We start from the raw sequence: 16,386 nt of genomic DNA on the forward strand, positions 1-16,386 counted from the left end.
AGATGGTAAAAGACTGTTCTAGCGGCAAGCAAATTATGGCAAAGGATGAGGTCCACATAGGCCTGTATCGCCTGCTCAAGTAAGTTGTTCCACTTGTTCAAATCCTACTAACCTTTATACCGTGAAATTCATTTTTTTTTTTTTTCAAAACTCCACTATCATTAAAGCATGCTAAAATTTCAACAAATTGCCCTTAATGGTAAATCGCCATTATTTTTTTTTTTTAAACCATTACTATCTTTTTCCAATAAAATTAAGACTGAAATCAAATGCACAGATTTTCTCTTTAATTTTTCTTTATTAACTTTTCAATCCTTTTTCTCTATTTTATTTTATTTTAATATCCATGATTATGCACATTCTTTATACAACCTTCTGTAACCGTTAGTAAAGTTGTAAATTTCTTTTGTTGCTCTTAAGGTGAATGTCTCCTAGAGCATAAATCGTTTCTTTCTTAGTACTTATACTGTGCCTCATGGTGCTACCATTTACAATTACCGTTAATAATGGACATAATTTGGATATTAATATAACAAAAAAATATACTTTTGAAATTGTATATACAAAACAACACAATGCGTAATTAAATGTTACAAATGTTAACACAAAAGAAGCAAAAGTTAAATACAATACTAACAGTTCAAAATTAGTCAATATATGTCTTTACAAAATCTTGGTACAAAAATTTAACTTCATATTTTTTTATGAGGTTGTTTCTTATATTTTTATTCTTATATATTATTATTTGATAGAAATACGATTTTAACAACATAACACTTCACAAGGATTATCTAAATGCGACAATATAATTACAACTAATTGAATATTTTGTATGTAAATCTAGTATAAATGAGATTTTCAAAAATTGTACATTTCCATAATAGATTAGTAATTAAATGTGATGCCAGGAAACTTTGGTTGCCCTTTTACTAGAATGTATTTTTCAAATATGCAACATTAATTGTTCAGTAATACAAAAGGCTTTAGAGAACATCTTTATTGAAATGTGCTTCAGTTAATTTAAAAAACAAAAATAAGCACCAGCCTTGCCTAGGTGTGCCATTGCCAACATTAAAGTTAAATCAACGTTCTTACCAGTTTTGACTAAAATATTATATACTGTATAAAATGAAATCTAATTGTCACAATGTAAGTCAATGCATATAAAATTTCAAATTTCATCGTTAGTTTATAAACTAACAAAAAATACATCAGGAATATTACAATAAATTAATTAATACTGGAAGATTCGGACATGGCCAATTCCAACTGAGAGATTGACACTGTGTATTCAGTACTTTCCAATTCAATGATTGCAATAGATTATTTTGAAATCTAAAATCTTTACTATTTAACAAAAAGGAGGGTAAATAAAACCTCGAAAACTGATGATGAGCAATTCACACTGTACTAGTGTCAAATTCGAAGTATTTATTTTCAAGTCATTATTCTTGAGACGTACACTAAATAAAATAACATATTCCAAAGTAATACAATAAGAATATAAATATTGTTACAGTTTACAAAACAAAGATTACATACAAAAATATTCATTTACATTGTGCCAATATGGAAAGGAACGATTAAATCTTCTGTCTGTTTGACTTTTAATTCACCTAAAGCAACTTTAAATTTGTGAGAAGCCCTTTTGATCTAAAAAAAAAAAGTTTTATCAAAATACCCTTAACAATAAATATGTTGCATAGTTATATGAAATGTTCAATAATATATTTACTTACCAATTTAAAATCTAAATCAGAAATGGGTGTTCCTGATAATATTTTCTCAGGAACTGGTATGTCGACCAATAACCCTTGTGGGTTTATAGAAGGTTGCCGTGCAGTACTTGCAAGATGGTTTAATTTAGAGCTGTATTGATTTCTTCTTTCTAGATATTCATTTTGTTCAATATTATGAGGACCAAGAGCCGCAACATCAATAACATTCCTAAGATTTGGAACAAAATGTTTTCATTTAAAAAGTTGCAATTATACAATTTAAAAGTGTCCTTTGTAAAAATGCATGCAATTTCTGTTTTAATATTTATCAAAGAAGTGAAAATAGATAAAACTGTGGGCCATGTAAAACATGCACAACATACAAATTGGCCACACCAGGCTTAAACAAGGCCACGGATATGCTCCTTGTGCGGCACCAAAATAACAGTAAAACACTTATTGGTAGAGTGCGAACAGTTGGTGCCACAGAATAAAGTGTGGCTTGTCCATTAATGTCAAAGATACTTGAACTCAAAGTTACGCGTCATTGTTTGGAGCTGAATCGCCTTTGAATCAGGAGTGTTGAGATTCAGCCCCGTACCATGTCCCCTTGTATCTGGAGTGTATTACAGATATACGTGATACAAGATTTTGAGTCCCATCGAAATGGTATTCACTGATACAATGTTGCACAACATTGCAAATGTTGACCTATGTTCCAGGGGGAGCCGGAGTGTGGTTGCGAGTTTCAGGGTAGGGGAAATTGAATTTCTAAATTTTGTTTTCTTTAAACACTTTCAGCACAACCATATGCAGGGTGGGCGACAAAGACCCGAGGGGTTAAATGCCTGGGTAGACTCGTACCCCATCCCTAAAATGTGCGGGATTTGGTCGGCTCACGTGTCCTGCATAAACCTCTTGGACTTGTTCACAAACCCCAAGATTTTGGACCATTTAATCTCGGGGAGTGATTTGGTGATGTCCTCTCCTTCAAAAGTCTCGAATCTAAACCTAGCGTACCTATCGCACTGTGCGAGGTAGTGCCTTGCCGTTTCTTCTTTTATTTCGAAAAACGGCAAAAGTGATCTGGTAGAATACCCATTACGGAGAGGTGTCTTCTCAGTGGGCAGTGGCCCGTCGGCCGTATACGTATCAGCCTCCTAATTCCCTTCCTTGAGTTAGAGAATAGCCATTTCGATTCTACTGGTTTGATCTCCTTAACAAACTCCTTCGATTGCCTGTGTCCGGGGGACAAATTCCATTCCCTAAGGAATTGTTTCATACCCCAGCAGTTTTTGATACTCTCTTTCACTGTGCTTATAGAGTGAGGTAATACCGGTTGTGGCCCGACAAACGCAGTATTTGAGCCTTCTTTGGCCAGGCTATCCGCCTCTTCATTGCCATAGTGTCCTTTATGTGCTGGTATCCAAATAAGGGTTACCCTATTCTCATACCTGGAAGTGATCCTATTGATAAGATCACCAGTTTCCTCCACCAGTCTAGATGTTGATAAATCTTTTTGTAATGACCTAAGACTGGCCTGACTGTCAGAAAAAATTCTAATATCTTTTCCCTTGATTTTATTTTCCATACGTGTTCTACAATACACTTTAATGGCCCAGATTTCTGCCTGAAAACGAAGGTGTTTTTGCCAAGAGGGGAGGAGATGCTGATACCTAATTTAGGTATATGGATTCCAGCACCGCTTCCTTTACCTTTGATAAGTGACCCATCTGTATAGCAGTCTATGTTACGATGGTCCTCATCCACACTATAGTTGTATTCACAAGGAGGAACTACCTGAAAGTACTTTTTCCCTGAAGGGTTTTTAACCTTTTTATCGCTAACACTTAATAGTTGGCCGTTAACCTTACTCAATAATTGTATGATTTTCGATTGACCTTATTACCCTTATGGTTCCAGCTGCCTTCGCTAATTAATCTGTAGCAGCTGATTAGTGCTCTGACCTTAGCCTCTATGTGTAGAGGTGTGGTATTGGTTATGACAGCAAAACCATAAAAACATATTCATTGTAGTTCTTCACAATTACACGTGCAGCTTTTTCAGTACCGCCAGTAGATATTAGCAATTTTTTACTACTAGTAACTAAAGGAATGTTTTTATGTAATCATTTTTTGTGCTTATTTTGTGCTGTACGTGAGAGTTTTGCTTTATTTTTAAATGGGTGATGCTCGTAGTGATTGCAAAAGTGATTCAGATTATGAAAATATTTCTGAATCTGGTAGCCAATCCTACAAGGATATGCGCAGTACGTAGTAAAAAATGAGACCGTTTTACTGAGAAGTATAGCAATACTTCTGCCCCGATGTCAGGTGGCAATTTACTGGTACGTTATGTTATGTTTTTTACATTTGCAATAATAATAAATGGTTTAATTGATTTATTGCAAAAGTTGTATTTTTTTACTTCCCGAGTTAACTCAAGATAATAATTAAACATTTCTGAGATGTCAATTCGGTACATAAATAAAAGCTAATTTTAAACAACTTGAAAGAACTAAATTTTTCTTGTCATAAAAAAAAAGAAATGTCGTATAAAAAGGATATTTCTGGAACATACTTTAGAAAAAACTTGTAAGGCAAGGGGAAACAAAGCAAAGTAATCAAGGCAGCAGAAGAAAAAAGTAGTGCAACTTTGCCACATATTTTGGAATGTGTACTGACCTACAAACATTTTTTTTTTAATATAAAAGAAAGAACATCAGTAATTGATTCTGAGAGAATAATTCACACTAACGTATTAACACACAAACAGAAAAAATAATCAAGCCAAAACGAACAAACGGGAAAAAGGACATTTTGCTAAGACAGTGTCATTATTTTAAACCATAATACTTACTGGGCAGTTGTTTGCAGTATTTTATTTAACACTGACTGCTCATTTGCTTTCTTTGGTAGATAATTTTGATATTGCGCCAACTGATCGTCGCTACAAAAGTAAAACCAAAATAATAATATGAGATAAAAATAATACAATTAGAAAAAAAAATCTGTGGAACACCATTATTCACACAGTAAAAAGTCTATAAATGATTTATTCACATGTATGCATATGAACACACAAACTCAAAGTGAGTCTTTTCTAATACAAGTTAATGTTTTTATTGTTTGCCAGCCTACATCCTATTGCAAAAACAATTAATATATTCATGGTTAATGGCTGTGATTATATACAAACAAGTGATTGGTGGGTGTTACGGCCAAGAAAACAACTTTAATTGCTCCAAAAATATTAATTTGACCAATGTTTTAGGCCCTTTTTCAGGGTACAAAACGTTCTGAGCAAACGAACACGAATTACTATTTTTTGAGCAATTAAAATTGTTTTCTTGGCTACAACACCAATTAATTACTCATTTTTACTAGAATGTGGCTACATTGCAAAAAATGCTAACTGTGAAAATTGATTTATTGAATTACTTAGTCTGCTCCAAAGAAGAGGTGCAAAATTGTTTGTTTTACCTGCTGACACACTGTGTATTTGCTGAGTTGCTAACAGGATCACTCAAAAGGCGTGTGTGTACATCAGGATCATCGTCCTAAAAAGAAAATTAGCTATTTAAAATTATGTTTTAAACATGTACAATAATGAATTTTTAAATACGACAATACCATAAACCATAAATTCAATCTGGTCTAAAACTTTTTAACTACAGTCTTGGTTGAGAAGAAAAAGTTAGTGTCACGAGCAGGATTCGAACCCATGAGCTTCGGCTCAATACGTTGCTACACTTGTGCTATTGTGACTTCGATCCACTCGGACGGGGATTTGGTCCTGCCTTGATGGGGCTGGTGGAAGCAGGTTAAAGGGACACTAGACAGGCGAGTTGTGCTGATGATGAAGTGAGCACACCCCACTTTTGAGTACTAAACTGCTCAAAAAGGAATAGGGATATTGCCAATATTGTAGTATTTACTTTCACTAGTATTTTTATTTTGTTTTTATTATAAATTACATTAAAATTTATTAGAAATTACTGTTTTTTACTGAAAGAAAGTTTAATTAAGGGATTTTGAAAAACATCAAAATGGTAAATACCTGTTAAGTGTACTGCTAATAAGTTTGTCACTAATTTTATTAGGAATTTCACTACATAGATGTTGCAATGCTGCATTTAGCGTTGCAGGTCAACTGGCTGTGGATGGTAATCAAAAAACCTTCTCTGCAATGTATCCCACATGTGCTCAATCGGAATGAGGTCTAGAGACAATGGGAGAAGGGGCAAATGGGAAATCCTGGGAAACCACGCTTTGAGAAACACCAACTGCTTCTGTGATATCTACTTGCCGATGACATCAATGACTCATCCTCACAATAATATTGCAAACTTCTGGTTCAAGATGATGACTTTCCATGGTTAAATGGAATGGAATAATTAATAAAATGGAGAAAAGCTGTCTATTTACAAAATGAGTAATCTTAATATTTACTACTCTTAAGTAAATCCGTTATTAAAAATAAAGATTAATATTTTTGTGTTTGCTTTTGGTTTCTATTTTGTTTTATCCGATTAACAAGAATATATCGGTTAATTTAATTAAAATTAATTGAATAGGAATGAATTACAAATATCCTTATTCATTTTTGAGCAGTCTATGTGCGCACTAACTCTAAATAAGAAATCATTTAGTGCAAGCGAAGCTCCTGTGTGGTTTTCTGGTGTTATTCTGAGATTTTCTTCAACCAAAATTCAGAAAACATCATCATCTAGGGAAGAAATTCTGCTATGACTTCTTTGTCTTCCTTTCAAAATTTTTTAAACCATCTCTAACAGTGCTCTCACTGACACTGCCATCGCCCCCAGACTCCATTAATGTTTGGGCACCATTCTGACAGAAATTAAACTCATAAAATGAAATTACGTGAAAATCTCGCATTGACATCTAAGTAAAGACTGAATTATTTTCAAGCAATGAAATATTACTAAGATAAACAATCATTTTTGTTTAGAAGAGGATGAAAAATTGTTGACATTCGTACAAAAATATAATCCATCAAATGTAAGCAGTTTACTAGGGGTAATTGAAAGAAAATATGAAAACCTGCAATATTTTCCAGACAAACCAATAATCTAATTGAGGGTTGATGAGGTACTCGGGTACTCCATATTCTGCCATTGGCCCTTGCACAATACACATTCAAACTTATAAATCCATTCAGTCGCAACATACATAAAGAAACACAAGACAACTATAAAGTGTTATATACAGTAAAACAGCCCTGTTTCGTCTAAAAACTGTAACAGGGGACCCAGATACTCGCTGCTCAGCGCAATTCTCATATCGGGTGGCATTCCTACACGGTCTCTATGTGAAGCCAAGGAATGGCCATGCCAGACACATACACGGACTTTGGCCAAGAAGTAAGTATCTGTGTGCTACACAAATATCCATTATAATTATATTTCAATTATTATTTTACATTATTGTAACTAATTTAGCATTAACCATGTATTTAATAAACCACAAAGAGGGACCACTGGTACTATGTGGTAGGAGATAACAAACAAATGAAACATTAATAAAGATAATATTGGTAAATACAATCAAATCATCCAATAAAATACTAAATATTATTTTTTAATTATTACTTATGAAAATTTAAATTTATGTTTACATTAAAAAAAATAGCAATGCAGACTTACCTGTGTTTTGTTTTTGTTGCAGCAATACGTGAAACAACATCCCATTTTGAAAATAAAATAAATAAACTCTGTAAGGGATAATTATCAGATTGTAAACATAATCGAATATGTTAAAAACTCTTCATATCATTAACAATCAAAAGAACGTCTGTCTTAACTAATAGCAAAAGCTAGTTATCTATTATCAAGAATTCATTCTATATAACCTGTGATTTGCCAATGTGGTCATGTGCATAGGCAGCCGGCTTCGTCATTGTTGTTCACGTCGTACGACTCTGACGTCGAAGACATTCTTTTTGTAAAAACAAAGCGAGAACAAGCGGACACCCGTCCCTACATAAGTAAATCATTTTATTTATGTTATACAATTACAATAGACATAATAGAAATATCTCTTGTTCTGCTACTTCCTTAATATCTCACAAGCTTTTGACAAGGTCTGATATGAAGTCTCATCAATAAACTAAAAGGGATGCTACCAAAGCAGTACGTAGATATTATCAGTTTCCACATATCTGACAGACCTTTTATAATCAAACAAGAAGATCAATATTCAGAATTAAAAACAAGAAATGCAGGAGTGCCACAAGATAACATATTAGGTCCACTACTTTACTTCTTATACACCAGTGATTTTCCAAAAATTGCAATGCAACCATATTGGTAAATGACCCAGTGGTAGCATCAGTAGAACCGACCATCAACCATTCAACCAAAATCCTTTAATAGGCTTGTAATAAGATAAACGAATGTTCAAAAAAATGGAAAATCAAGCTCAATCAGCATTAATCAGTACATATAAATTTTACAAACTAATAAGTGGACCATGTTCTGCCTCTCACTATCGATGAAACTATTATACCATACAGCGATACAGCTAAATGTCTGGGAATGACCTTAGACCCAAGCTGAGATGGAAAAGAGTGTGTGAAGAAACAAAGGACAGAAATAGGTTTAAGGTATAGACAACTATACTGGTGGATAGGACGTGGCTCCAACCTTATTGTTCAGAATAAATTATTATTATACAAACAAGTCCTAAAGCCCATGTGGACACATGGTATTCAACTATCGGGTTATACCAAACACAGCAACATCAAAATTATACTAACTCTCGAAAGACTAATACTAACTAAAACTAAACCTCAATGCACCAAGCATCTTCAGATCCCGGCAGAAATACAAAGATTAGCAGGCAAACACCAATCTCGCCTCAGCCAGTATGAGAATGTGGAAGCGACCAAACACATACAAATCAGACACCGTCAATAGATTAAAAAGAACAAAGCCATATGAACTAGTGTAGTTAGAAATTTTGTGAATAGTGAAGTGTAAATCTTATTGCACTAATGGGTTCATAAGAATGTAAACATTTGTTTTTCCTATATACATATATCATTATAAAATTAATGGTAGGTCTAATAAGACCAATTTTAATTAATAAATTTAAAAAATATATAAGGTTCATTATCCATCCTTAAATACAAAACTCATAATTTATCATTCAATGAACCTCACTGCTCCCTCCAATAACTACCAGTTCTACTCTCCCATTTATAGAATTAAGCAAACAGGAAAATTCAAAAAATTTAATGTAATTTAATGCAAAAGTTTTAGAATATTGTAAATTAATTTTAAATTTTTTAAGAGGATTTCAACTACAAAGTTATATGAACCCTTGGAATGGCGGTGGTTTTATTAATTATATGGTACAGCTTGACATCGTCAGCAAAGAGTAAGAATTTTATATTCTAAGGAGACATTCAGCAACATCATTAATAAAGATCAGAAATAATAAAGGGCCTAAATGAAAATCCTGGGACGGTCCAGATTTTATGTTGATAAATTTAGACAAAGTATTATTATTTTTACTTGAAGTTGTCTACCACGCATATAACTATGAAATACAACAATTTGGGTCCATTGAAGCCCAGAAAATTTAATTTCAATAAGGCTAATTAAAATTGACATAATCAAATGCCTTACTGATGTCCGTGTAAATTATATCATCTTCTTTATATATTTTATACAATATTATGTATGTATCCATATTTTATGTTTCTAATATTTTAATTATTTTGTGTATAATTTTATAGTTTATCTATACGTTGTGTATTTTAGTACATTAGTCTATCACCCTGTAAATGTAAATAATGAATCATTCTGTGACGTCAGTTCTAAGAGTATTCACCACCAAACCCATCCGTTCGAAAGATAACATCAGTGAGAAGTAAGTGATAAGACGTATCAGATGTTGTTAATCTTCTTCTAAAATTGGTTTAATTATGTTTGTAAATTGTAAGACGGGCGTTTTTCTTTCGTTTAATGGTGAAAATAAATATAAAAGGTTCATTTGTCATTAACGATTTTTATCATCATCGCTGCAATAATCTAATCTATGGTTAAAGGAACTTTAGTGTAGTACATATGGCAATTCTCGTAACACGTTTGTAATATTTGATTGTAGTAAAATATACCGCACGTAATTCGTCTTGTTTGTATTGTAATGCTTGTCCGAGAAAACCTGATCCGCCCAGTCTCGCTCCGTTTACCCTATAAACTATATATTTCAAATTTAGAGACGTTCACGTTCATAAAACATCAACTAGCTGTTAGACCACGTGGAAAGCATAACTGAATCTGTACTTTTTTTATTCCATATCGCTCTGGACATACGTATGAGGATGACAAATAGTAATTCGTGTCTTGGTATTTGCAGAACGTGGATGGTGCTCAGTTGAAAAATTGCGTGAAGAATTTTTAGTCAGTTTACAAAGCACAATTTTAGTATTTTCTTTCTTCCTTGCATTTTCTTCCATATTGTAGGCAAGTTGCAAATGGGACAACCTTGTGTCCTGGTGAACTTCGGTGAGTGTTCGTAAATTTATTACTACAAAAGGCCAGTTAACCTTAAGGTAACTGGTCCTTGAAAAAGCAGCCAAAATTTAAAAGAGTCATAGTAAAAATACAATTAATTCTCATAACGTGAAGATGTAATATTCAGGGTGTGTAATATACTGCACCCGTTGCGAGCTATTTCATCTGTCTGCACCCATAACACACAGGTGAGTCCCAGTTCATTAAGAAATTTGATTAGTAGCCCCTGGTTTTCGCATCCCAAAACACTTCCACCTGCGTGCAAATGTAGTTACACAGTTTGTTAGTGTCTCCTCTCCTTCGCGGAATCTGCACTTGCTGCGTTGTGTTAAACCAATCTTCTTCAGACACCCATTCTGTCTGCAGTGTCCCGTTAAGAATCCTGTTAGGTTTTGCAGTGTTTTCCTGCTTCCTTTAATGCATTCTGTTCCTTCTTTACTTCCAAAACATGCTAGAAGTTTCTTGAATTGTTTGTGTACAACGAGTGAATTCCTCTGTTCCTTCATTTTTATTTTGTACTTTTGTTTAAGTACAAGGTCTAGGTTGATAGTGTGATGCGTATGCTATAGAAGGGCACAGGACCTATCAGCTCCAGTCCTTACTAGGGCGTCCGCTCTCTTGATTCCCTCTCCTCCTACATGTTGTGGGACCAAGCAGAGAATACCTTTTTTATACCTACTTTATTAAATTTATTTTTGCAATGCAGTACCACATTTGAGCTAATAATGTTGAAGTTTAGTGCTTTGTTGCTGCCTGGCTATCTGACATGATTATGTTCTTGTTTTTACCCTTTGTTCAAATTTAACTAATCTCAATTGCATGGACCGACTACTTTTAACCTGAAACTTAACCTTTCTGGGTCCGCTTACACTCGTGAGTTTTGATTTCACTCAAACGAGTTACGGCTTTGCGCCAAACGTTTGTTTACCTTTAAAATGATTTTTAGTTGAATGAAATGAATATTCTAGAGAAAATTTAGTGGAACCTGCAGGTACCTTTACGAATGGACTATTTCGGTTGTCATTTCAAAAACGGATGGTACTAAATTCAATACAGCTTTAATTAAGATTATCCTTTTAACCCTTGCAAGAAGATCTTCATGCTTTAGTACTTCTAGACAAAACGACATCCGTCATCTGTTGATAGTCCTACTTTTTTTTAAGTTGATGTGGTGACTAGTTGTCAACAGTGCTTCGACAATGGTTTTGCTTTCTGTGCTGAAACCAATGAGCTTGCAGCACTCTTTATATAAGGAGGGGCCCAATCTGCTTAATGCAGAATCGTCGACGAGATCTCAACCAACTCTCACTAATTAGCAAGCGATAGAAGCAGTTGGCCAGTATAGTCAACTCTGTGCTGTATTGAGAAGGCGAGATCCAGGTTAATGCTGCGAGTACCCTTGCTATCGTTGTTTTATTAGTGATTAGCGAGAGCTCGTCGGGTAGACGAGTCTCGACACTCAAGGCGCATAGTGAGAACTCGTCGGGGTGACGAGTCTGCGTCGTTGTCGGTGCTTGATTAGAGATTGGGGAGAGTTCGTCGAGTGGACGAGTCTCGAGGTATCTGAGTCAGTGCTCCTGCTTATATATACCTAGCGGGTACCGTGGTAACTACAGGTTGTCACATACATGATTGACTCCCCACCATAGTGACGTCGGGGTAGGATATGTAGGAAAAAGGGGGATAAGATTCATATTTCAGGTGTATGCGACACGGCAAACAGGTCGGATCTCTTCTCTGTAAATTGGAAAATAATACTTTTAAAAGGGAGCCGTAAGCTCAAAAGAAAACATTATTATTTCTGTTGACTTGGTGTTTGGGGATTTTATTGAACGAAAGGTGACGGTAGGATATAGGGATATATATGTATATATTGTAAATAGGTTTTAATAAACTCTTCTAGCAAAAGAGTTTTTGTCTTCTCCTTTGTGAACCTTCCCTTTTACCTTTTCTTTCTCTTTTTGTGAGGAGGAACGCTTCTTACCCAGCACTCTGCCTTCGTAACCCCTATATGTGGTAAGTGCCCCCTCACAAGGTGGCCACCACAACTATAGCTTCAGCAGCACTCTCGAACTCTCAACAGCCGACGTGCTGCCTGCTGCACAAGACTCTTCGCTCGCTACCGACTTCCGCTTCAACAACATCCGGCTCATTGACATTAGTAAACGGACTTGAATCAACAAGTCTTCCTTTCTCAAGACCACCAAAATTACTACTACTTACTAAAGAGATAAGTAAGCCACGACTGGAGCATGCCTGTGAATATGCTAGTTTTTAGTTTTTAGTTCCTTTCTGTTAAGTAGAATTAACTCTTTCTCCCATAGGGCTGTTTTTGCGAGTAATCTTAAAGTAGTAGTAATCTTACTTAGACCAGTAAAGAATGCCTGGTCTTTGCTCCCAGTATTCTTTGTGTTCTTTAGTTACCCAAGATTCCAGTTCTCTTTTATTGTGGCTATTGTTTATTCCACAATACAGATTGGCCCTATGGGTTGTTGCGAGGCTCCTTTTTTTTGCAAGTATATCTGCTGCCTCGTTAGACGTAGTTCCTTCATAACCTGTGTCGTTCCTCAAAAGACAAACTTTGAATAAAATAGGTAAATTGGTATTGGAATTTTATGATGACAATGACCTCATAGTTTTGAATGGTCCTTCCCCACGAGAACGTGGGGGGCGATTTCACTTTTATTGGTCCTACAAGCAATTCAGTTTTAATCTTTGTTGTATTTCTGGTTTAATTTTAATCATCCACGATTTTAACTTATTACTGATGATGTTCTCTGATCACCTCTCCATCTAGTTTGACATTCAATTTAATAAAACCCAAATTGACAAATTTCTTTCAATTCTACTTCAACTAAGATGGGATAACGATGGTTTGAAGAAATATATTATAAACGATGTAATTTTTGGCACCATTGAGGTTTTGTAATCTCCCTCCAACTGAACTTCAAGACCATCTTAATTTGCTCATAGGAATTCTTCGGACACATGCTAAAGTGGTACTGGGTCACTTATTGAGTCCATTTTCACTCGTGGTGTTGTGGAAACTACTCAAACGCGTTTCGGCATTGAGCCATCTTCAGAGAGTGACTGTGTCACTTTGTCTGAACGACTCGCAGGCCACACCCGGCATCACTACGATTCGAACAGCTATGTGTTTCTGCAAGGACAACTTCATTCGTTAACGGAAAGATAAAAAATCCATAGTTTGTTGGAAAGTACATTCGTTCAAATTATAAGTATATATATTCGTAAATTGTGAAACGGTCCTACATACGTGAAATTATGGCATACAAATTCTGTGTGTTGAAAAGAAAAGGACATATAATTTGTCGGCAGCATCTCAACTACAAATCTGTAATAAAGGATCAAGGAATTTCTGGTGGTTAAAAAAATTTAACAGAAAACAGTTTGTTGTTTGTATGGGTGCGGTAATAACTGTTTTCGCAGGCATTCTGAAGAACTTCTGAATACTAACTAAACCTAACTGAATCCTAAATAGTTATGCTGAGCCTTAGGCTCTGATTCATTTCTCGATGCGTCTTTCTCTTTTACACAATTAAGTACTATAATTAGTAATTTAAGGAATAACCCTGCATTCTTACGCCGTATGTTGCCGGTTTTTAATTCCTTCTTTAAGCAGATCTATTACATATATTTCCTTTCCTTTAGCAAGGTGATATTAATAAAAAATTATAGGGGTGTTTCTTGTTTAGATGCGATTGCGAGCTTACTGGCTGCCTACTAAGTCCTCTTTTATTCGCCCTTTTCATGGTGACCTCAATTATTCTTAGAATGTGGTCCTAGAATTAGCAGAAGGATAATTAAAGTACTACTATGTGCCGACGACATTATTATTACGTCTGACAGTTCTGCAGGTCTTCAAAGAAATGTCAAATTGTTTGACTTACTGCGGACAATGGCATTTGATCATCAATTTAAATAAATCAAAGATTATGGTGTTCAGAAGAGAATAAAATTTAGTTATTCAGAGCGTTGGTCATTTGAGGGCAAGCGGATCCAAGTGGTAAACGAATAAAAATTGTCTGCTCTCCAAATTCTCAACTTTATATTTTTTTGTTGAATTTGATTTAATAACTGTAATGTTTTTTTTTTTTCGTACACCTGTTACCTTTTTTCGTAGATGCGGTCTGTTGTGATGTAGGTTTTAGAAAAACATTTTCTTTATCGAGCCAACGTTTCGATCTTTATTGAGATCATCTTCAGGGCTTGGGATTTATAAACATTGTTTAAATTTAACAAATACATGTAGGATGTGGAAAAAAAGTGAATTTATACAATGCTAACATTTTTTAGATTCAATCAAAGTATTTGTACTCACTCAAAGTGTTTGTTTTCCGTGTAAATGTGTCATTCTTGTGTGTCGTGTTGAGAGTGCCAGTGAGATATTGCGGTTTTATTTGGATTTTGAAGGGATGGGGAAGGAAGTCGGGATAGAAAGACATTTTTTATATGAGGAGTCGTCTTTGAGGTGAAAGGAGCCGACAATGGGAAAAACGTGAGTAATGGTTTTGCCTGATTATCCTTTCAGGATTATAGACAGGGATAATTAGGGAAAGGAAAGCCAAATTGTTAAAAAATTAAACTATGTAGAAATGTATGATGTGTGGAATGTGATGATTGTTTTTTATGTTATATTATATGTTTTGTGTGATGTGATGATGATATATGGATGTTATCGATAATGAATTTGATTAATGATATTAGCGTAGCTGCGACTGAGTTTACATGTGTCTGTTGTGTAATTGATGCTGTGTTTATCCCTGTTGATATGAACCATTTCTAAAAAGTTACGCTTATGTTTGTTTTGTTCTGTGTGTAATATTTTTGGATTATTAAAGTCGAAATTGTGTTGGTGTTCAAAATGGTAGTTAGCTACTGCTGAAGGATTTTATTTGGGTTTTTTCTGAATAAGAGAGTAAAGCAACATATTTAAACAACAGATTTAAATGGCAAAAAGGAGGGAAAATTCAAAAGGTGGGGTTGAGATGGAAGGTTAGTGCCCGAAAGGATCGAAGTCACGATAGCTCAAGTGGTAGAGTAGCGGCGTATCGAGCCGAAGGTCGTGGGTTCGAATCCCGCTCCTGAGACTGACTTTTTTATCTCAACTAAAAACCTTAATCAATTGAAAAGATCGAAACGTTGGCACGATAAAATGTTTTTCTAAAACCTACGTCACACCAGACCGCATCTCACGATCTCCGCATAATTATTTTTATGGTATCAGTACCAACTTCCAGCAGACGGTTTTAATCCACGCTTGTATGTACGTACTTATACATTTATTTTAGTAGACTTTTTCTTATGTAGTAAATAAAGGTATTTATCTAGCTTATGTCCTGGGAGCCGTTGTAGTGTTAGACCATTTGAAGATGCAGGATTTTTTAGGGTATTAAGGTAGTTTCGGACAAGTTCTGTGGTGACGGTTAACGACAAGTTTTACTGCGGGCTTGGAGGGCCTTTCAAACTGCCTGACTGTATGAAAGAAATTGTTGCACCTTTGAGATGTTTTTCTCTTACTAGCGTTTGAATGGTCCCCAAGCGTTACAAGAAGCAGTGTTGACGGTAACTCAGCAGGCCTTATGTCGGATTAAATGTACAAAATTCCGAAATCCAACTGAAAACCAACCTTGAACGAATGGTAGGATGTAAAGTATTTACAATATCTTTACCGTAGTACCGTGAAGCAATACCTTGACAACCGGCTCTTCTCGTGCCAAGGAAAACTAGGTTTGCCAAAAAAGGCCATGTCTGGTAGAATTTCGAATAAGTTTGATACTTTGATTCATGGAATTCAAGAACAAGTAATGCTCACACATTTTAATTAGTATCATATAAACGATTAGTAAGATTTTCTAGATATATTTTAATTATTTTTTCATTTCCTCTGTCATCCAGCTTACAGCCCCGACCTCGTTTTTTCGGACTACCATTTATTAAGTCCATCGTTCTCTTTCAACGGGGCACGCATTCAAAACAGGTGAATGTCTTTTAAAATAACACAGACAAAAATTAGACAAGTCACGCAATTCTGGCCATTTGAGTTTGGAGATGATCTATGATGGTTTCTCGATAAATTCTGAACCATATTTTTTTAAATAATAT

The 16,386-nt window shown here is 34.9% G+C and overlaps 2 protein-coding genes across 8 annotated transcripts in view; one reads left to right on the forward strand and one right to left on the reverse strand.

Moving 5' to 3' along the window:
- Positions 1-1,183: 1,183 nt before the first annotated feature.
- Positions 1,184-7,594, reverse strand: LOC106668951 (ragulator complex protein LAMTOR1-like). Its single transcript, XM_014398170.2, has 5 exons — positions 7,384-7,594; positions 5,201-5,277; positions 4,578-4,667; positions 1,740-1,947; positions 1,184-1,653 (listed from the first exon to the last, which is right to left on the reverse strand). The coding sequence occupies exons 1-5, from the start codon at positions 7,426-7,428 to the stop codon at positions 1,555-1,557; spliced, it is 519 nt and encodes a 172-aa protein (XP_014253656.1). The 5' UTR covers positions 7,429-7,594; the 3' UTR covers positions 1,184-1,554.
- A 1,965-nt stretch (positions 7,595-9,559) lies between these two features.
- LOC106668949 (ethanolamine kinase 1) overlaps positions 9,560-16,386 on the forward strand; it is a 29,032-nt gene continuing 22,205 nt past the window's right edge. For 2 of the 7 annotated variants that reach the window (XM_024229623.1, XM_024229618.1), the window contains exon 1: positions 9,622-10,251. In XM_024229623.1, the coding sequence (XP_024085391.1) occupies positions 10,221-10,251 (31 nt within the window). In that variant the 5' untranslated portion in view covers positions 9,622-10,220. The other 5 variants (XM_024229621.1, XM_014398167.2, XM_014398166.2 and 2 more) reach the window with 5 other exon arrangements.

The sequence above is a fragment of the Cimex lectularius genome, unplaced genomic scaffold (genome assembly GCF_000648675.2).
Source record: "Cimex lectularius strain Harlan isolate CLEC.00 unplaced genomic scaffold, Clec_2.1 scaffold450, whole genome shotgun sequence".
NCBI classification, from domain to species: Eukaryota; Metazoa; Arthropoda; class Insecta; order Hemiptera; family Cimicidae; genus Cimex; species Cimex lectularius.